Source organism: Apodemus sylvaticus, chromosome 14 (assembly GCF_947179515.1).
Source record: "Apodemus sylvaticus chromosome 14, mApoSyl1.1, whole genome shotgun sequence".
Lineage (NCBI taxonomy): Eukaryota > Metazoa > Chordata > Mammalia > Rodentia > Muridae > Apodemus > Apodemus sylvaticus.
Window position 1 is genome coordinate 1902680 of NC_067485.1, and position 21984 is coordinate 1924663.

A 21984-nucleotide genomic window follows, 5' to 3' on the forward strand; every position below is an offset into this window, starting at 1 on the left:
CTGGGAGGAGGATGAGAATTTATTAAAGAGAAATGGAAGATTCTACTTAAAAAAAAAATACTGACTTGATGGGTAGTCATGCCCTTAGGTCTGTACTGTGTGCTTTCTGTGTACTTCGCACAGTTAGATTCACCATCCTTCATTTGCTCAGCCTTGGCACTCTTGCCAGTTGGATCTGGATAATCCTCCACTGTCAGGGGCTGTGCACCCTAGAGGGTGCCCAGCAGAGAGAGCCCTTGGACTCTACTAACAAGGTGCCAGCAGAAAGGATAGCATCCCCACTCATTGCTACATGTTCCATTTGACAACAGCTGAGTTGAATGATGAATGACTGGGTAGAAGACCTGGCCTTTGCAGGTCTAATTGGGTCTTCAAAGGTACTACTCTGTGTGTCTCTGCAGTTTGATGAACAAGAGCAAATGCGCACACAGGAGAGGAACCAGCAAACTGTTGATATTCCTTTTGCACTTAGAGATGAGTAAAACCCACCAACTGAAAAAAAAAAAAAGCAGATGGCTCAGGTATCCCACACACAGGGCAGTTGGTGGGCTCTGAGCCTATCCCCAGGCTGCCCACCATTCTTGATCTGTCATAAGCCAATTTGGACCATGGACTGTTTCAGATACTTCCAGCTCCGCTTGGAGCTTCCAGGAGATGACAGCTTCCAGATGTATGAGCTGCCTGGTCCGTGTGTTTAGGTTATGCACCACAGCTGATGCTAACATTAATGCTGGCTGGAGAGCTAGGGAGAGTGGTCTGCTTTCCACAATACCATGTTTATATTTCATTTGGATTTCTCCTTCAATGCTGACCTTCCTGTAACCCCCTGGGTCCCCATCCTCTAGGGATGAGGTGGTACTTACTCACTCTTGCTTAACTTCTAGCTGGAGGGTAAAGAGGGGGTTCCAAATTCTGAAGAGAGGCTTGTGCATGCAGACAGGGGCTTCTTGTGGCTGCCTCCCACACAGTGAGTGCCTGAGAATGAGCCTGAATACTGAGCTCAGAAGGTGATGTGCCAGGGCTTTTAAATACGATAACATTTTACAGTTATTTTGAAGGAAGCCAGAATTTGTAGAAGCCATTTTGCATGAAAGTCTTTTACCTCTTGGCAATACTGTTTTGACAATTGGGGTGTGTGTGTGAGGAGATTATCTGTAAAAATCACTATATCCCTAGTATTCTCATATTGTACTATTACTTCCAGTGACTACTACAGGCTCCTGACAGATTGCTTTCTCTTTCTTCCTATCTTTTGTCACCTACCGTTAACCCCCTTGCTTTTACCCATTCACTCTTAAACTGTTCATTTCTTCCGAAGTGGGTCAAATATGAAAAGGTCTCTGTCTAGTCAGTTAGGAAGGAATTAGTAGATGTGTTCTTTTGTGCAGTGGGGTGAGAGACATTAGCTGCAGAGCCATCATGCACTCTGGTTATGGTGGGCTCCATGGAACAGTCTATTGGGTTCTGATGAGCAGAAGCATTGCTTTTCCTGTTTGAGGATTCTTCACATTTTTGCAACCTTCCAAGTAACTTTTTATAAGGTAACTTCAGGACCTATGGACATGTATGTCTTCCTGTACATATAAAATGGCTAGAGTATATGAAGTAAGTTTTAACCCCTGTCCTTCTTGTGGCATAGGATGTTAGGGACACATCCTAAGTGAGACACATGGTAACATCCCACCCAGGCTCCTCACTTCAACCTTTCTCTAAGTGGAACACCCACCAGAGCCAGTGGGAACAGGAGCTTGGATAGAGATAGGAGAGGACTGATTTTCCTGTCCAACTTTGGCTGACCCCATAGCCTTAGATGTTTCATCCTCATGAGGTCTCTGTTGACATCCCAGAGGTCAAAGGTCCTTCTGGGAAAGGCAGTTCAGCATGGACAGAAGGAGGAAGCTCTTGGAATATTCTCAGTGGGAACATTTTATGAAGCACAGATACAATTAGGATTACCCTGGTTCTTGTTCTTCTTCCAGTCTCTGGATTTGGGCACCTTACAGTGTTTCTCTCTTTTGAATCAGATTGTGGATCCTTTTATATTAGACCGATATTTCCTTTGTGTTACATAGTATTAATTTTTCTTCTACTATCAGCATCTAAGTAGATGTAGCAGAAAAAAATTAGCCTTCCTAGACAGTAAAATGTTGCCATTGAGAGACTGCCTGAATTTTGGCAGGTGTGCAGGAGCCTATTGTCCAGAAAGTTGCATACCATCCCTTTCCCCGGGAGGGGAGGTGTTGGGATTTAATTGGAGTTTAGAGCATAGTTGGCAAAACAGTTGCCTTGTGTTAGGGAAACCATTTCTTGGTTGACAGTCAGGTACCTGCTAATGAAAGACGACTTTGTTGGAGGGATTTAATATGAGAAGGCAGGATCTTACTTGTAATCCTGAAGTCCAGGTGTGAATTGGCTTGAATAGTCCCAATGTGGAGGTGGGTCCCCACATGGGGGACCACATACCTGTGGGCCCCCATGTAGAAGTGAGGCCAGTGAAGAAGCGGATCCCCATGCACGTCACAGTACGTGCTTTATATTCCTCTTGTTGGGATAAATGAAAAGAAGCAGCTGTAAATCTACTCTGTTTAGCAGCTGAGATGGTTTCCAGCTCTTGATGAGACATGGATAGAAGAAAGCAAAAGAAACTGGAAATGGGCTTTCAGTCAGTGTGCTTAAGGGCTTCTGGCTACTAGCTCAGGGATCCTGCCCAAAAATGCCAGATGTATTACATAGTCAAGGATTGCAATGTAAACATTGCTCTGTGCCATGAGGCAGGGTGGTCCATCTCCTACTTAAGAAAAGCAGGAGACCCAGAGGAGCAGAGCAGGCCCTTGGGCTGTCTGAGCACTGAGCACAGTGATTCTGCTTGAGTTAGGGGCTGCACAATCAAGATTTGGAAGTCTAAAACCCAGATAAATTAACACCTTGAAAGACAAATTAACAGCCACCTGTGTTTAGATGCCATAGAGAAGCAACTTGCCTCTTGTACAGGAGGCTGGAGATGTGACTCAGTATTACAGTACTTGCTAGCATTCCCAAAACTATGAGTTCTAGTCCTGCCAGTATTTTCCCCTCCAAAAGAAAAAGGGGGGTTGAGTATGGGGTTGGGAATGAGTAAGAAGAAAGCTGTGTCCTCCAAGAAGTTAAGTTGTGGACATCATTTTTGCCATCTGCTCTTAAATTGAAAGGTGAGGGGAAGCTAGACTAAGAGGCCAGCTCTCCTCTGGACCTCCTGCAGTGTCAGAGAAAGCCTGCTGGGTTGGTTCATCTTGGTTTAAGTTCAAGATTTATCACAAGGCTGCTGTGATATAGCAATGGGAGGTGGCTCAGGATACCTTGCAGGATGCATGGCTTATCAGTCTGCTTTCTAGAGGGAAGTCAAGATACTGCAAAATGCCAAGAGGGGAGGTAACTGGGCACCTCCACAGCTACTGTCCACTAAAGGTGTGCTTTTACAGTGCTGCAGACAGTTAAGATTGGAAGATCTAGAGAGACCACAGAACTTGTACTCAGCTGTCTTCAGAAGAACCAGGCTCACAGTTAAGGGGGGTGGGGGCAGGAACATGTTTTGTGAGTTAGGAGAAAATCGGATTTTGGCGATTGTTAAAATAACTGCTCTAATATTTTCCTGATTTAAGAAATCCATCCATAGCATGCTCTGGAAGCGCTCCTTTAAGAAATGGTAATAGTAAAAACAGGAAATTTGAGATTACAGAAAATAGAGGCTTCTTGACTCCCTGCCTTTCCCTCCCTTACCACCCCCCACTCCCAGTCTGCCAGTCTTCCCCACCCCCACCTCTCTCTCCCACACTCCAGTTTCTTTTCTCCTTTAGTGGGAAACAAGAAACCTTCACAGAATAGTTAAACATCATGCATGCCTCCTTTTAAATATTCTAAGGAAGAAGAAAATACCGAAATACTTTTTTGTTGCTGCCTATGAGGTTATTTTCTTCTCACCTGCTTCTTCTCAGTGTGTTCCTGAAACAGTATTACGTTAAAAAGATGTCAAGTATGCTTCACTCATTTTTAATCTGTATATGGTCCAGGGAAAAGTATGTCTGATACCTTGTTCAATTGAAACCCACACTTGCAATTCAAGAGGCTCTGGATTAGGAGTAAATATCTGTTGGTTGCACTCTCTAGAGATTTGGGGGATAGGATGACCCCTTTTTTCCCTTCTTTCTTCTTCTTCTTCTTTTTTTTTTAAATAGGCTACAGTTTCACATGGGCTCCCCAAAGAAAGCTCTCTCCCTTTTTGTTCCCCATACCAATTGATTTATCATTTTGCTTGCAAGCAGATCCAGAATGTTAGGGCAAGAACACACTCACTTTTTTCTCGTAACTTTTTTGTTGCGGGCCGAAACCAGTTGACTTGAATAAATTTTTCTGAGCCCTGAATGTAGCCAGCAACGTGGAAAAATCTTGCCATTCAGGGCCGTCTGAATGTACATTTCAGCCACACAGTAAGCTGCATTGGTAAGCACTGGACTGCTAAATACAACCATTTTTCGCAGCAGCGAGTTAGACAGGTGATTAGCATAATTAGCAAGGCGCAGCCATACATATGGTAATGTTGAGTGTGTAAGTGCCAGCTGCGGAGTAAAATTTATGTCAGGGGTCGGCAGGGCTGTGCGAAAGTATTGTGTCCCAGCTGCAGGTCAGGGCCGCCAAAGCTTACCTCCTTTTCTGTCCTTGGTGAATACGCCAAACAGAAGAGAAAGACAGAAATATAACAGATAGTGCTTTGATGGAACAGCTCGGTTCTGTGCGAGAAGGACTGTCCTGTAACGTTGCACACGCACGCACATGCTTGTACATACTAGCAGAAATCCCATGACTTTCTCCACAAATGATACTTACCTCAAGCAGGTCTTCATGAGTGGGCTAAGGACTGGGATAGGTGGGGAGATGGACCTGAGGGTTTTCTGGAAGAATTTTAGGTGCTGAGCTCAGCTATAAAAGGAGTTGAAAGTTGTGGTTTTGTGGTTGTTCCCTCATTCCCTGCTCTATCTTCTTACCCACATTGTTTTCCTTCACGTTAAGTGTGGGGGAGAATTCCCTACTGGTTGGGGTACTGTTTTCCTCTTTAGGAAAAGGGACTTGGACTTTTGAGCTTTGACCAAAGGACAAGTTTTCATTTCCCTCTGCCCAAACTGTTTAGTCTGGTTAGAGGGAAAGGTTTCTCTCTCTCTCTCTCTCTCTCTCTCTCTCTCTCTCTCTCTCTCTCTCTCTCTGTGTGTGTGTGTGTGTGTGTGTGTGTGTGTGTGTGTGTTTAGTTTACCCTCCTGTGGGCAGTATAGCGTTTCCTTTTCTATCTGTAATCACTGTCAGACCCATAAATTCTTCACAGATAAAATAGAAAAAACAAATAGGGTCCTTGTTTGAAAGGACAGCCTTGAACCGCTCACACGTTGAAATCTGTTGGGGAATGCAGTTGGGGTGTTTATACATTCCCCACTCAAAGAATATTTTCCTCTGTTCTTCCCTCCCCCACTTTTTTGGTTGGTGGCTGAAGGCACTGGTAGTGTTGACAGAATATAGTTCACACACCATGCTGACCCGGTGATGAAACTTCCTCCTGACACCAGGGGGTCCTTATGTACTGGCCCCTAATCCAGCTAATCCTGGCAGCAACAAAATCATGAAAGTGGCCCCCAGTGCTGCATGTGTCCCTGCACGGATGCACAGGGAAGGCCAGTGCTGGGATTCCCAGAGGCCAGGGAGTTTGCCTGCACTGTCTCTCTTGCATGCTTGCTCATGGGAAAGTGGCTAGATACGGGCTTTCAGAGGACCGACAGACACACATCAGAATCACTAAGATGGGACTTGGGGTTGGTGTCATGCCACAGCCATGGGCAGCTGGCAAATACTTGGGTTTTGTTGCTTTCTTCTGTTTTTATTTCATTGAGAAAGAGCAGCAGTGGGTGACTTTGAACCTCCTACTCACAGGAGCCACCAGGCTTATCGTTGTGTATGCTAGGCAGTCACATTGCTAGGCAGTCATATTGCTGGATGACACTTCAGTCCCTTTTCTTACTTAGATTTTTTGAGACAAGTGTCATACTGTGTGCCCTGGCTGACCTGGAACTTGCTTTGTAGACCAGGCTAGCCTTATACTCACAGAGATTTGTCCCGCTTCTGCCTCCCAAGTGTCAGTATTTAAAGGTATGCAGCACCATGCCAGGCAGCCCTTTTTATTTTTTAAAATTAAGACCTCAGACCTTAACATAATTACCAATGTTAGATTCAGGCTCTACTGCCTGGAAGAATTGGACCTCCTTCCTTAGTGCTTGCTTTTCTACAGAATGATCGGACTTGATTTGTAGTGCATTCAGGTGAGGTGATGTTCTTCCTGTCTTGGGGCACTTCAGAGGGTGGTAAGCACATGGTAACGAAAACAGGATGTATCTTGCTGGGCTGTTTAGGAAGTCAGGAATACACTGTAGTTTGCTTTGGGTGAGAACACATACACCCATGAAGAAGGGGCCACCTACAGCTATAGGGTTGTCTTGGGAGCTGCTTTGCAGGCAGCAGGCCTGGTGGCAGAGTGCTGGGCTGACCTTGATTGCATCTGACAGGGCGAGTGGGTTGGTCTCAGGGAGAGCCATTCAGAGGAAGCAGCCCTGGTGAGGCTGGTAACAGATGGCACTGCAAGCTGCTAGTCTGTGGCGTGGAGGCGGGGCAGGGCATGGATGCCTGCCCAGTGCTCTGGTGGGTGCCGGCACATTCACTACCTGCCTTCAGCTCTCCAAGCTGTGTGTGGGTAGGTGGGTGAGTGAGGGAGTGGATGTATTTTGCTTTCAGCGTGGTTTTGTGTGGTTGTCCTTTCAGGAGGGACCGGTACACTTTCATCTGTCTGATTCTAGCATTTTTCATACACTCAAGATGAGAAAGAAATAAAAGGTCCCCAGCCTTTAAGCGGTGCCGCTTCCCTCATAAGAGAGGTGGATGGAGAGAGTCACTAGACCTCACCCAGACTTTTCAGCCGGTTTACTACCAACGTTACTACTGATTCTTTTTTTTCTTCTCCCAATTTAGACATGAATCAGCGCCAATAGCTCTGCAGTTCTTCATTTTAGCAGAGTGCATCTTTTGGCCCTCTCTGTAACTAGTTACATCAGTGAAAGAAGGACCTGAAGCAACTAAAGAGGAGAAAGAAAAAAATCTCTGTTTGAGACTGCTAGATAATTCACAGGATTAATCGAATGTGAATGTGCCCTCGTGTGCACAGACCCCCTCTTTCCTAATTGGACTCTGAGTGGGTACTTTCAGACTGAAAGGGTCATTTGTTTTGACTGACTGACTTTTTGGGGCTTTGTGGGGAATTAATATCTTGTACAGATGACTGCCTGTTCCCAGGGCTCTGTACTGAGGCTGTTCATTCATTGATTTGTGTAACACACCCTGAGTGTGTGGCATGTTCCTGGTTTGCCTCTGTCATTCAGTCATGAAGATAAGTGGATAGGAGATGGGTCTCCCTGAAAGACGTGGTATTCATGGAGGAAAACACACCACCTTGATTTGGACCTCCAGACCATCTTTCTGTAGCTCACAAGAAGGTTTCGCTGAAAGCTTTCATTGTGAATGCTGGAGACATCTTTTTCTTAGGCTGTGTGAAAGGCAGTGGCTGTTCAGCAGGGGACGTCATGGGGAAGCATCTCGTGTCTTCAGTAGACTGGAAGAGTGCCCATCCAGAGGGTATTGCTTGATTGAAAGCTCCACCCCATGCTTCCCTTTGGACAACCATGGTGGCTGGTTTGAGGAGACAAGGACAGACGGAGCCTGACTGAGAAATTCTTTTCAGAAGCAGTGCTTGTGCCACCTCTTTCAAAGTACTGGCGTCAGTTTTAAATTTGTGGGGAATGAGATGGGGAATTTAAAAGAAAGAAAACTTAGGATCCTTTGGGGACCAGAAGGAAAATGGAGCCATGGTCCATGGGGTCCCATTAAAGGTGCAGCCTCTTTCCTGACAATAAAACACTGAATGTAGCGTTACTGCCTTTTAAGTGAGATGGAAGCTATTTATGTACATCCTCAAAGCATAAGCCATGAGTTTAGTATACTATGGGATATGGAATTTGATACTTGCTGCCACCTCTGAGGTACACACACTCTCTGTGTGAGAAGGCCGGCAGGGTAACCACTGGATCAGACCAGTACTTCCTCTTATATCCTCACTGCAGCCTTCCCAAATTTCCCTCCTCCCAGGGCAGTGCTGGAAACAGGTCAGCTGCTTCAGTGCTCAGCACCTGTGTGATAGATACAGCTGGCCCCGAGCTGGTGGAGGAACAGCCACAATCAGTTTTCCTGATCTCACTCAGTTTGACTGAGCTCTGCAAGTTGCTGCCTTCCGCATCAGAACAATGGCCCCAGCTCTACAAAGTCACTAAATACCTATTTTTTCTTTGCCCTTCACCGCCTATGTTCCTTCCAGACACTTGGTTTCCCTATCATGGCTTGTTCACATCATTGGTCCTGTAGCCCTCTTACAGTGGAGCAGTACAAAGGAAATAATGCCTGGTCCTGTCCACGAAGCCTTTCTACTCCATAGCACTCACCACGTGCCAAACACCATACGTACCTAGAGATAGATGCTGCCTTACTAAGTGGAGTTGTTTAAACAACTGTGTTGAAATGAAATGAACAGCAGCTAACTGTACTGAACTTAGCCAGTCATTTGGCAAAGGAAAAAAATGCTCAATTAATACAAAGGGAAATGTTAGGCCTAAAATCTAGTTACCTTAGAGGCAGAGGTATCATTGGGGATCCCAGGTAGAGCTCAGCATATGTTCCTGCAAAAGTTGTTCCTCTTTATCACTAGTGGTTGTGGTCTTGCATGGGTGGTACTGTTTGTCACATCGATAAGATTTATAACTGAGAGAGGGCCCATCACTTAAGAGAGCAGACCGAACTCAATGCCCAGCACCCACATAGGGTACAGAGGAGCTGAACTCAGTACCCTGTGCCCACATAGGGTAGCTCACAACCACCTGTAACTCCAGCTCCAGGGCAGTTCTCTCTGGCCTCTGAGTACCCACACTCATATATGTGTGTGTATACACACACACACACATATCCACATGCACACCAGTACACGTGAGTGAGTAAGAATAATAAATCTTTAAAAGAGATACAGAATATTTGCCACTAGAGCAAAGAGAACAAAAACATGAACCCTTAAAGAAAGCATGGATGTCAATTTGCTCAAAATGCATTGATATTTAACATACACCATGGGGTGGTAATAGAGCCCATGGGTTACATGTTTCCTATTTTGGGAATCCTTAAAAAGTTCTAATGAAGCCGGGCGGTGGTGGCGCACGCCTGTAATCCCAGCATTCTGGGAGGCAGAGGCAAGCGGATTTCTGAGTTCGAGGCCAGCCTGGTCTAAAGAGTGAATTTCAGGACAGTCAGGGCTATACAGAGAAACCCTGTCTCAAAAAAACCAAAATCCAAAAAAAAAAAAAAAAACCAACAACAACAACAACAAAAAAAACAAACTAAAAGCCCTAATGATGAGAATTTAGTTCGAAAGAATAGAGTGATATCCTCAGGAGTGTGACATATGCCGTGCACTGAGTTTACTGTTTTTGTAAGCATTCATATTGGGTGCTGTAAATAGTGACAAACTTCTCTGCTACAGCCTCTGGGGTCAGGGGTAGAACTTTGTCAACTCTTTTGATTTGCATGGATAGATCCTTGCTGTCAAAGCAGTTATGTGTTGGGGAAGGAGGGACTCCATTGCCTGATTTTACTTTATCTTTTAAGTTGTTGTTGTTATGCCACTTGGTTTGAAGTCACCTGGGTGTTAATTTTAAAAGCAAACATAAGCACTGTGTGCTGAACAGGATCTAGTCACAAAAAGGCAAGGGAGCTAGAGGGGCTTGAGGTGTAGTAACATCACCAGGAAAAATGAAAGAGTTGAGCAGATGTTCAGAGGTGGTCCCTCCTGTGTGGCCTTGTACCTCTTCAGAAGTGACTTGAACTAAACATTCACTGGTTAGCTTCCAGGTGCTTCTATACCAGCAGATGTCAAGTTTGGTTGGCTAGTTGGCTGGAAGTCTGTATTCTGGCTCTGGCCACACAGTGAACAAGAGGCTGTCTGGGTAGTTGAGAGGGGTGCATCCTCTGTTCCAGATTGTTTCCCAGAGTTTCCCTGGTGCTGAGGCTGGAACTCAGGACTTTGTGATTGCCAGACTGGTACTGAGCCACACCCCCAGTCCTGCTTTTCCATAACTTGACATTGGTGAAGCCCTCAGCCTTTCCCCTTAGCATTCGTCAAGCTGTCTGAATACTTGGAATACTGTTTATGAGCCCTTTGCTGCCCCCCTCCCACAGCCATACAATACTTTAGCCTCACCTCAGCGCTCCATGGTGGCCTTGGCGGCTCTGTGGACCTACACATAGGGTCCTGCCAGCTCGGGACTCTGCACTAGTTTTCCTAATGAGGGCATTGTTTCTTTTTTAGCCTGCCCCCTTGTTTATAAAATATGCCAAGAGAACCAAACACCCCACTGTTCTCAGTACTTACTTACTTTCCCAAACCAAATGTTTATGTCCTTGAATACTAAACTTGAAGAAAAAGGATTCCTCCTCGTGGGAAAGTGACAGTCACTGAGTTCTTTCCAAGCTACAGCCTGAGGACTGCTGCTCAGAGACACTGAGCTTATCAGTGACTTTGGGAACTATTCAGACCATGGAAGTGCGTGGAAGGCAGATCATCTGTCCGCTGTCTTTCCAGGAAGCCTCTCAGCACAGGGGTGGCATTCTGGGCCTAGTTTGCTCCCAAAACTTAGTGTACATAAGTATGCAGAAAGGAGAGCCAGAGTACAAATAGTTTTAAAACAGGGTTAACTGGACCTGGTTACCAGCATGCCTATCTTTAGCCAAGTTGTAGGAGATCCAGGTTGGTCTTTGGTAGGTAGGGTGCTTCCTTGGCCTCAGAAGCAGGTCCAACATCACCTAGGAGCTTGCAAACACAAGTTGGCATTCCAAATGACTCAGAACCTGTGTTTTCTGGATGCTGACCAGGTGATTCTGATGGAACCAGGTTCTGGGGGGCTGACTGCCACAGCCATGGAGATCCCCTGGCCCTTCTGACTTGAATCACAGTCTTTATCTGCCCACGGGTTGTGTTGTGAACACAATGACCATCTTGCTGTAGCTTTTTACACAGAGGAGTAACTTTCCTATGTTACTTTTGCTAAACTACTTTAGAGTGTAAATTGAAGCCAACATGAAAGGTGCTGCAGCCCACGTTGTTTATGCAAGCCAGAGACGAACATGGTGTTGGGCTGGTCTGCAGGGAAAAGGTGTGGAGTTTTCACACTCTTCCCCCTTAGACACATGGTCTCAATCAGACTGTATCCAGTAGATTTGGGTGTGTGGCAGTTTACACTTACCATTTGCAAAGCCAGCATTGTTTGCTCACTCAAGTTTCATTGCTAGTTGATTCCAAGTGAGACGAGACACAGGTTTGAGGTGACACAGGTTTGAGGTAAGTTCTGTTCTGATCAATACCTATCCATGTTTGTCAGTTGGTGGACGAGTGAGTCGAGAATTAAACTATACCCGCCAGAAGATAGGAGAAGAGGCTATGTTTAATCCTCAACTCATGATACAGACTCCAAAAGAAGAAGGCGCTAATGTCCTGACCACAGAGGCTCTCCTGCAACACCTGGACTCAGCACTCCAGGCCAGTCGTGTGCACGTCTACATGTATAACAGGTAAGGCCCTGTATCACCTGTACTGGTACGACAGGTAGGTCCCGGTTTTATATTTGTTTGTTTCAATATTTATTTTATTTATATGAGTATACTGTATCTGTCAGACACACCAGAAGAGGGCATCGGATCCCATTACAGATGGTTGTGAGCCACCATGTGGTTGCTGGGAATTGAACTCAGGACACTTAGAAGAGCAGTCAGTGCTCTTAACCTCTGAGCCATGTCTCCAGCCCAGGTAGGTCTCTTGATTCCATAAATAATGTTGTCTTTGGATTACTACATTAGTTTCAGCAGTTTTCTGTTAAGCTTTAGGACTCAAGGTTTTACAGATAATACACCATACTACTGCTGAATACTTCACCATCTTGATTCGTTTCGATATCGAAATACTACACACTGAATATTCCTTATCTAAGGTTCTTGGGACCCAGAAGTGTCTCAGATTTAAAATTTAATTTGGAGTATTGCCATGTTGATAATGATATATCAGGGGCAAGATTCAAGACTGAAGACAGGATTGACATATGTCTTAGTATACCTTAATATTTTAATATTTATTTTTGTGCATAGAATGTAGTTTCATGGTATAGAATGTCCTATTTGTGGCACCACGTTGGTGTCAAAAACTTTCAGAATCTTGTGCTTTTCAGATGTCAAGTTTTCAGATTGGAGATGTGCTCAACTTTTTTTTTTTAAATGTGTATGGATATTTGCCTGCATGTGTGTCTGTGTACCACATGTGGGCTGTCTGGAACTGGAGTTAAAGAGGGTGAGCTGCCTTGTGGGTTGAGAACCGAACCCAGGTCACCTTCAAGAATGACAAGTCCTCTTAACCTCTGAGCCTTTTCTCCAGCCCCTATAATGTATTTTGAATAAGTATCTTGGTGTAGTCCACAAGTCAATATGATTCTCTTGTGGGGCTTCTTACCTGGGCTATATCTCATTTGCTTAAGATATTTTTTTTCCCTCTAAATGGAATAGATTGTTAACTTGGTAAATTATCTCTTACTGAACCTTTCTTTGGAGCAGTTGCATTTTGGATAGCTTCTGTCAATAATGGGCAGGGCAGGGAAGAGGAGAATGAGAGGGCGATGAGGAAAAGAATTCAGTTCTCCAACAGGTCTCGAAGCAAATGAAGGGGTGAGCTTTGAGCCTCTCCGGGTATTCTTCAGGGTGTCTGAGTGAGGTAGAGTCATAATAAGAGAGTTTTAAAACAAAATTAACACCTTTTTTTCCTCTAATATATCTGTCCTGTCTGTTACTTTAAAATAGGAGCCATACTTACATCTGGCCCACTGTTGAGCAGAGCAAGATCAGATGTCTGTAGAAAAAGGCTTTGGGAAATATGGCACATATTCCCCAAAGGACTGGTCTTCTCCTGTCAGCAGTGTTCAGTGTAGAGTAACTGTCTAGTCTAGATGGGAAAGTTTGCAGTCAGAGGCCCTGTGGAGAACCTGACCTGCCCATTCTGAAGCACGCTTGTCACTCGCATGCTTCAGGACAAGATTTAAGGTTCTGTACTATGATGTAAGCTAAGGGTAAACTTAGAGTTATGCAGAGAAGCAAACCCTTGTCTAGTGATCGCTTGCATATCTTAGGTGAAAAAAAAAATGAAAACCGAGAATAAGTGGAGCTTTCATCCAAGGTCAAAGATCTAGCTGAGTTTCAAAAGCCATTTTCTGGATCCATGCCCAATGAACAATCAGTGGCATCCTTCTTAAACAAATGTAGAGATTCAGCTAATCAGATGTCTCTGAAGACCCACTTAGGTTGGGTAGTGTGTGTGTGTGTGTGTGTGTGTGTGTGAGAGAGAGAGAGAGAGAGAGAGAGAGAGAGAGAGAGAGAGAGAGAGAGAGAGAGAGAGACTCACATAGCACCTACCTGATCGGTGGGTTGATAAGTGTTGGGAGTTCAAGGCCAGCCTGGTCTACAGAGTAAGTTCCAGGACAGCTAGGGCTCTACAGAGAAACCCTGGCTCAAAAATAACCAGATCCAACAAAACAAAACAAATAAAATGTGCCCTTGGGAGGAAGAGACCAATAAAATATAACTGTTGGGGGTGGGGGAGCAATTTTTATTTTCATCCCTTCGGTTTCCTGTCTTTACTCTTTCCAAATATCCTTTTATTTTTTTGAGTAAAGCTTCTTTACCGAAACACATTGAAAAAGCCACAGGTTTCCAGAACGCTCTCTAAGAGATGGTAAAACCAAACTAATTCATGGTCCATATATTTAATGTCATGACTACTGAACAGGGAATCCTGTCTTCCTGGCAGTGGTTGTTTATAACATCAAGAGCAGGGAAGTTTGTTTCAAACATGACCAAAAATAACATCTGCTAGTACAAAAATAAGAAAAATAAAAACCTGTAATACTTTCCCACCTGAGTATATCCCAGCACACGCCCCACTAGCTCAAGCTCCACTTATTTTGAATTTGTGATAATTCCACTGGATTGCTGCAGGTTGTGTAATGTGTGTGGAAAAGCAGATTAATAGTGTAAACAAGATTATTGGTAGAACACTTAGGGAAACAAGACTTCAAGTACTTGGGTAGCATTCATTTACATAAACACCCCACATGTTAATTACGATCCAGTGTTATCTATTCATTAAAGCAGGACTTGCCGGCTTGCTGCTTGGCAAAAGCCTTGCTGGTGTTGACAGATGCTTCAGCGTGATCGAAATTACAGCCTTTTGATAAGTCCTGTTGTTCCTGTTTTAAGCTCATTTCGTTGCAGTAAGAAGTGTTTTGTTTTATTTTTTCATCCCAATAGGCAATGGAAGCTGGAACATTTGTGCTACAAATCAGGGGAACTTATCACAGAGACAGGTTACATGGATCAGGTATGCCTCTCTTTTCTTGTTTGCAAAGAGGGGAAAATGTTCACAATTTCTGGAAGCCACCTGAGCGTAGAGTGCCAGCCTAAAGCACTCCTATTGTTTTTTGCTTTGACAGATAATAGAATACCTTTATCCTTGCTTAATCATTACACCTTTGGACTGCTTCTGGGAAGGGGCAAAGCTACAGTCCGGGACAGCATACCTCCTGTAAGTGCACCCTCAGTGTCCAGCTGCAGGGCTCTGTGACAGTTTCCGGTGTGGCTTATCATTGTTTATTCTGTTTCGGTTTTGGACAAGAAATAAAAACATTGAAATTCCATGCGCATTTTTTTGAGTGAATGGTTGAGGGGAGGGGATTTGAGCAGAATGTTTTTTTCCTCTTTTCAGAAACAGTTCTGTAGGCATCATTAGATTTCATTCACTTTTACCAACCTATTTATATGCAAATAAAATGCAAATCATTGCACTGTCTGTACAATTTTTTAAAAACTCTTTATAAAATGCTTGTAGTTCTGCAGGCTAGTACTCAGACGTTTAAGAAGAGAATATATTACTGAGTGCTTGTCACAAGCAAATACTTCAGCTAAGGTTCAAGATCTTCCTGTAGAGAAAAATATTAAACCTACTTTGGATCATGGTAATGATGTTTAAGGGGGAAATACGATGTCTATAAAGGCTGTGATAAGGGAGGCTTCGTAGCTCAGCAGTTGGGAATTACATATACCACATCATTTAAAGAACGATGGTTACTCATTGTAGACTTTATTCAGCTAATTATGCAAGAGTTAGTGCTTGGGTTATTGTTTCCATCCTGGCCCGCACATATCTGCAAAAGCAATTTGCAGTGGCCATCCCCTGACCTTCAGTGTACAGTTTTAGATGGGAAATAAGGAGTTTTGTGTTTTCTGGTTGGGAGACTCTGAATAATGACTTCAGCCTGGTTAAGCAGCTACAGTACGGTTTGAGCCACATAACAGGCAGCCAAAAGCCTTTCTGGTCTGTCAACAGCACAATTTCCAAAGTGAGTGGGGGGTGGGGAGGACTGTGGTGGTGGTGATGATAGAACTCATGGGGGGCTTGCCCATCCCACTGCCAGCCTGTTGGAGGGCTGGTAAGAATGATTGTTAAAGGTAACAGATCGAATACTTGGATTGGTCACATTTAAAACGTGGTTTTTAAGCAGGCAGGTGCTAATGTAACATTGTGATTCATTCTTTGGGGGGGGTAGTTTTGGATCTTGCTGTTCTGCTTAGGAGAACCCCCTCCCCCCACCGGCTATTTTTTTTTTAAGATATCACATACGTTGTTAGGGGATTAAGATTGTCTGTTGTTTCCCTTAATTCTGCAAGCTCCGCTTGCCATCTTCAGCCATGGATTCTTTTCCTGACTTAACTTTGCCAGTGGCTTTACAGGGAAAGAACTTTTATATTTTCTCTTTCACACTTAAGTCCCAAAGTTTTGCTTTAATAAGCACAAATGCAGCCGTGTGCCCTCCTGCCTGTTTGAGCCACGTTTTTCATGGCCTCACCTCTAATTTCTTTCACAGAGGTAAGCCTCCTTTACGGTGGACAAACTTTGACCCCTTGGAATTCCTAGAAGAGTTAAAAAAAATAAACTACCAAGTGGACAGCTGGGAGGAAATGCTGAATAAAGCAGAAGTTGGCCATGGGTATATGGACCGGCCTTGCCTCAACCCAGCCGACCCAGATTGCCCTGCCACAGCCCCCAACAAAAATTCAACCAAAGTGAGTTTCCGGGGGGCGGGGCGGGGGGGGGGAGCCTTTTCTGTTTTCACTCACAGTTCTCTCTATGAATATCATCATGATTTTCATTTGGCCTTGACTTTTGCTCCTTTTTAATTTGGTGTATGGAACTAAGGTTGTTCACAGAGCTAAGTTTTGCTGTAAGATTTAGCATAACCCTCATTAGCCTTGTTATTAATGTTTTCTCCGAAACAAACAAGCCCTGAACGCACTGGATCTTAACGAGGCATGTGACCTGCCTACTAATTCCCGTAATTATGTGACTGTCTTTTCATTACAGCCTCTTGATGTGGCCCTTGTTTTGAATGGTGGATGTCAAGGTTTATCCAGGAAGTATATGCATTGGCAGGAGGAGTTGATTGTGGGTGGTACCGTCAAGAATGCCACTGGGAAACTTGTCAGGTAATCCAGCACAGTACCCCCCACATTATCCTTGTTCCCCTTTTCTTGTACACAGGCCTTTGGATTCGTGTAAATCTTAACTAGATGTCCAGTTCATTAGCACACCAGACCAGTTTGCAAAAAAGTTTTTCTAGGATGGATTTGTAGCTTTCATCAGAGTTTAGCTGTTGATTTCAAGGTTTTGGAAGGTCTGCCCTTACGTAGACTAATGGGATGAGAAAATCCAGTATTAGAGTAGGAGTTGAGGAGTAGGAGCTGGCTGATCAGTGTCACGTACTGTTATGCAGGCAAGGCAAGAGTCAGCCTCTGTGCAGCGGGGCTCCAGTCAGTCAAGTGTCAGGTGTTCGTCTGAGGTTTCTCCCTCGGGACACTGTCTCTGGGATTTCTATACAGAGAGAGTGTGTGACTGAACCCAGTGTATCTGGTCAAGCTATCTACTCCCCTCTCCTTCCTGTTTCATGGAATAGGAACTGAGAAAGGAAATTGCTTATTAATTTAATTTTGGGGTCTATCTGTAAAAGGTTTGTAAGGTTACACCTTTAATATGGTACATCAATCTATTAAGTACAATAACCATCCTGGTCTTGTTTGAATGGAAACATGTGCGCACAAAGGAGGGAAGAAATCTGATGGAGAGTTGGGGTACTTGCTTAGGACCTCACGCTTGCCTGCCGGCAGTGCTGACCTGCCTTCTATCCATCCACCTTGACACAGCGCTCATGCCCTGCAAACCATGTTCCAGTTAATGACTCCCAAGCAAATGTATGAACACTTCAGGGGCTACGACTATGTCTCTCACATCAACTGGAATGAGGACAGGGCAGCTGCCATCCTGGAGGCGTGGCAGAGAACTTATGTGGAGGTGAGCCCCTGCCTAGAAATCAGAACAGCTTGTTACTTAGTCCAGTCTTCCTTTCCTATTGAAACATTGTTTCCCATTAGGGTTAGTGGTTTGTTGTTTAGTCTTAATTGAGACCCAGGCAGTCTCAAACCTGCTGTCCTCCTGCCTCAGCTTCCTGATTGCTGGGATTAGGCCACTGAACCCAGCCTCCATCAGGTTAATTTTTCAATACAGATTTTAATTCTGAGCACTGCATGGGATACAAGCTTGATTTTTCTTTATCCAGCCATTGAAAGTCTCGGAGTAGTGTCTGAAGTAGACACTCATTCTTAGCTGGGGTTCCCTGAAACATATCTATTAACTATTGTGGACCTCAGAGCCCAGGCATAACAGTGCAAGGGGGGGGGTGTGTGGGCACACTGGGTGAACAAGAAAAGGTGTCTGGAAAACATTAGCAAAACAGAATCTATTCACAGCTGCAGGCCCCTTGGTCAGGTCATGTGACAGGAGGCTGGCCTTTGTTTCCCAAGCAGTGACCTCTGTGGAGCTGCCTGTGACCTTTGAAAGTGGCCAGCAAGTGAAGTTGGGGGAGGTGGAATTTATAAGAATGAGTTGTTTTGGATTAAGGGAACATTCATCTGGCTGTGCAGTAGGGAGTACCTTAGAGTTACAAAGTAAAACACTCTGGGTGACCACAGTCCGCCTGCCTCCCTGGGCCACAGCAGCCCTCACTGTCAGAAGCAGTTTCTGTTCCCTCATCCTCTGTCCACTTGAGTTACATGGGACCTTGTGTTGATGTATCAGCAGACTGTGCGAGGCACATGGTAGTGTTCCCCGAGTCTGTGCTCTTGTTGCTTTGGCTCCTTCTGGGAACTTAGCTATGTCTTGTGACCACAGGTGGTTCATCAAAGTGTCGCCCCAAACTCCACTCAAAAGGTGCTTTCCTTCACCACCACGACCCTGGACGACATCCTAAAATCCTTCTCTGATGTCAGTGTCATCCGAGTGGCCAGTGGCTATCTACTGATGGTAATTCTGGGCTCCCATGGGTTTGTTTGTAATTTTACTTTGGTGGTACCTGGTTTTTAACTGCCCCCAACATAAAAGCATACCCAAGACAGAGACGGCTCAGCCTTGGAAGGATTTTAGAAGTTGTTCCCCCCCACCCCTCACCCCCAGTTATGTGGTCTTCATAGTGTAAAGTTTTGTCGTTGGAGTCAATAGGTTCTGCCTTTGGATGTGGGGCGATGGGTGGGTGAAACATTAGACTCCTAAAGCGTTACACACTCTAATGTTTGGCTCTCCTTTTGTGTCCTCCCCTTCCTTCTCTCTCTGATTCCCTTTTGTTCCCCCCCCCCCACCCCCAATCGTTCTGCTTGCAGCTTGCCTATGCCTGTTTAACCATGCTGCGCTGGGACTGCTCCAAGTCCCAGGGTGCCGTGGGGCTGGCTGGCGTCCTGTTGGTTGCGCTGTCAGTGGCTGCAGGATTGGGCCTCTGCTCCTTGATTGGCATTTCCTTTAATGCTGCGACAACTCAGGTACTTCGGGGGCTGGCCATTGCTTCCCTTTGGCCAACACCTTTCCTGGTCTGCAGGCGCCTTTGTGTCTATCTTACCTAAAGAGTTGGTAAAACCTTTTCTGTGAGGGAAAGGGGAGGGCTGGCTCTCAGTAGACCCATCTGGTCTATAGGCTAAAAGCCTAGAGAGCTAGTGAAATGGGTCAGTGGGTAAAGGCACTTGCCACGCAAACCTGGTGATCTGAGTTCAGTATTTAGAGCCCACATAAAGGTGGAGAAAGAGAAAGGACTCTAGAAAATTGACCTCTGACTTTTGTATGGTTGTGTGGCAGCTTATGCCCACATGCACATCATGTGCATATACACATACATTAATAATGCTTTTTTAATTCCAGGGACATTCACTTAGAATAGTTTGTATCATTTATTCAAACCCTGACTCCCAAACTCCAGTAGGCATTAGAATCCTTGAAAACAAAGGTGACTAGGCCCACTCTTTAAGAAGGCACAATCTTAAATTCTCAGCTTTTCTCGGGTCACCTAAAGCACTAGAGCTTTAGGTATGAGTTAGCTATCTTTTCACTTTTAATTCTAAAACACGTTCTTCTACCTGGACCTCAGATAGAATAGAAACTTGTAAGAACATCTCTGAGTCATAACTGAAAGATTTTTGGGGGTTACAGACAGACCATCAAATAGGTAGGTTATCCACCAAATTGGTGTAAGTGCCCCCTTGGCACCTGCAGGGCATGCGCCTCAGCATTTCCCTGTGAGATCTTACCTGACTAAAGCTGCTATTCCCTATGTTTCTGTAGGTTTTGCCGTTTCTTGCTCTTGGTGTTGGTGTGGACGACGTCTTCCTCCTGGCACACGCGTTCAGTGAAACAGGACAGAATAAGAGGATTCCATTCGAGGTAACAGCAGGAGAAAGCATGATGTTTGGGAGACATCCAGAGCCCACTCATTTCCTTAGTATTTGTCCTTTAGTTTTTCCCACCATCTGGTCTATCCTATGCCAAATGACACATTGCTATGAGAGGCACCAAGAGCCCCATTTAGGTTGCCTGTGGAAGTATGGGTGCCTTGGCAGAAGAATACCTCACGCTTCTGCACTGCTCCTGTATCATCCCTTCCCAAAGCCCATGTTTGCTGCTGCAGTTCTCTTTGGCTATGAATTTGCGTTTAAGTCAGCATTATCTTGAGTGTTCTGATTGGGGGAGGGGAGGGGCAATGGTAACCATGAGGAACACATGGCCGTGAGGGAGGAACCCGCAGGACCTGGTGTTGGGATCAAGGTGGCTGGGACCTTTCCCTGTTCCTCAGACATGGTACAGTCAAGTATTAGAAACTGCCGCAGTGTGCTCTAAGGGGCAGCTGGTACAGATGACGGCCCTCAGCACTGTGGTTTGTCATCCCCAGGACAGGACTGGGGAGTGCCTCAAGCGCACAGGAGCCAGCGTGGCCCTCACCTCTATCAGCAATGTCACTGCTTTCTTCATGGCTGCGTTGATTCCTATTCCTGCTCTACGAGCGTTCTCCCTCCAGGTGAGTTTAACGTGCGCGGGTCCCTGTGGCTTGGCTCTTCAGCATCCTTGCTCTGCTTTACTCTAGAGTTCAGCACTTAGGCCACTTAGGCTACAAATCGAGTGCTTGGCAGTGGCATTTGGGTCTTTGTGCTGCTAGGTGGGTACTCTAAGGCGTGACCTCGGAGCTCCTTCCAAAACAGGTTCCAAGGTTCTTTGCCTTCTTAGACATTATTCTCCAGAAGCTGTTAACCTGTGCAGTTTAGGCCAGTGGGCCCAAGGATTCCTTAATTAATTAAGGACTCCTTAATGCCCTCCTTGGCAGGCCTCTACCTCTAGACTGCTCCCTTTTTAGTCACTTCATATCTCCCTTCCCTAAACAACTCCGGCCCCATCTCAAGACCTTAGAAGACCCGACTGGTGTACGTAGATAGGGTTGTCTGAACCCTAGGCCTGGCAGTTACTGTCACTCACACCGTGTGATGGTGTGTTGGCCACTTGGCTATATCCTGCAGGGGCATCTCTTGGGAGTCTGTGTCTGCCACTGCCTTTCCCTTTGTGGGCCTTTGCATTCTCTCCTGTATACCTGTGGTTCCTTACTTACTCCTTAGGCTGCTTACTCAAGCTTAGAGCACCTGCCCTTCACTGTGTGCAAGGGCTGTGTTGCTGCTCTCTCTCCTCTGCCTGCTTCCTCCCAAACAGGCCTTATGATAGCCAGGCAATCAGCTTGAAAAGTGTTCCCCAGTGTGAGAGGAGCAGCTGTGGTCCATACCTAGTAGTTGTGGTAGTCCGTAGCAAGCCAGAAGTGGTCACCATAGCAGAGGAAGCAGGCTCTCGTGTAGTTGATGACACGGTGGAAGGTAATTGAATTCATGTCAAGTTTTTAAAGCGACAGCTGGAGGGAGCATTTGTCTCCATTGTTCTTAAAGTAGGATCTACAACTCACTAGGTAGCGGGCTGCTTGAAGAAATCACTTGGGTGTGTTTGTGTGAAACTGTTGTTAAGTTTATACTCCTCCATGCTATCTGCTCAGGTGCTAATAAGAACTATGACCAGGAAGAGAAGGTGGCAAATGATCTTGCGTTCCTATTTATATTCTTAAATGCACATTTGTCACTTAGGTAGAAACAATCCTTTAGGTGTCTGAACTTCACCTCCCTGCCTGCTGTGTGCGAGGTCCAAGCCCTCCCTGACATTTAGAGTAGGCTCTGAGGCTGAGAAGAGTCTGTCTGTTAGTCACAAGCACCAACTCCTGGGGAGGAAAAACATATCAGAAAGAGGCTTATTATAAACATTTATGAAAACAGAGATAACAGTGGGTTAATGGGTCAAATCTGCTTCTGGACAGAGACCCAAGGAAATGAAAATAA

The 21984-nt window shown here is 45.2% G+C and overlaps 1 protein-coding gene across 3 annotated transcripts in view; it reads left to right on the plus strand.

Annotated features, from left to right (window-relative positions):
- The window catches only part of LOC127665159 (protein patched homolog 1), a 65973-nt gene that overhangs the window by 13886 nt on the left and 30103 nt on the right, over positions 1-21984 (plus strand). For all 3 annotated transcript variants that reach the window (XM_052157589.1, XM_052157591.1, XM_052157590.1), the window contains 10 exons: positions 11538-11727; positions 14503-14572; positions 14685-14776; positions 16116-16314; positions 16613-16734; positions 17449-17596; positions 18473-18604; positions 18958-19113; positions 19907-20005; positions 20511-20636. In XM_052157589.1, coding sequence (XP_052013549.1) covers positions 11538-11727; positions 14503-14572; positions 14685-14776; positions 16116-16314; positions 16613-16734; positions 17449-17596; positions 18473-18604; positions 18958-19113; positions 19907-20005; positions 20511-20636 — 1334 coding nt within the window. The remainder of the gene's footprint in view (positions 1-11537; positions 11728-14502; positions 14573-14684; positions 14777-16115; positions 16315-16612; positions 16735-17448; positions 17597-18472; positions 18605-18957; positions 19114-19906; positions 20006-20510; positions 20637-21984) is intronic.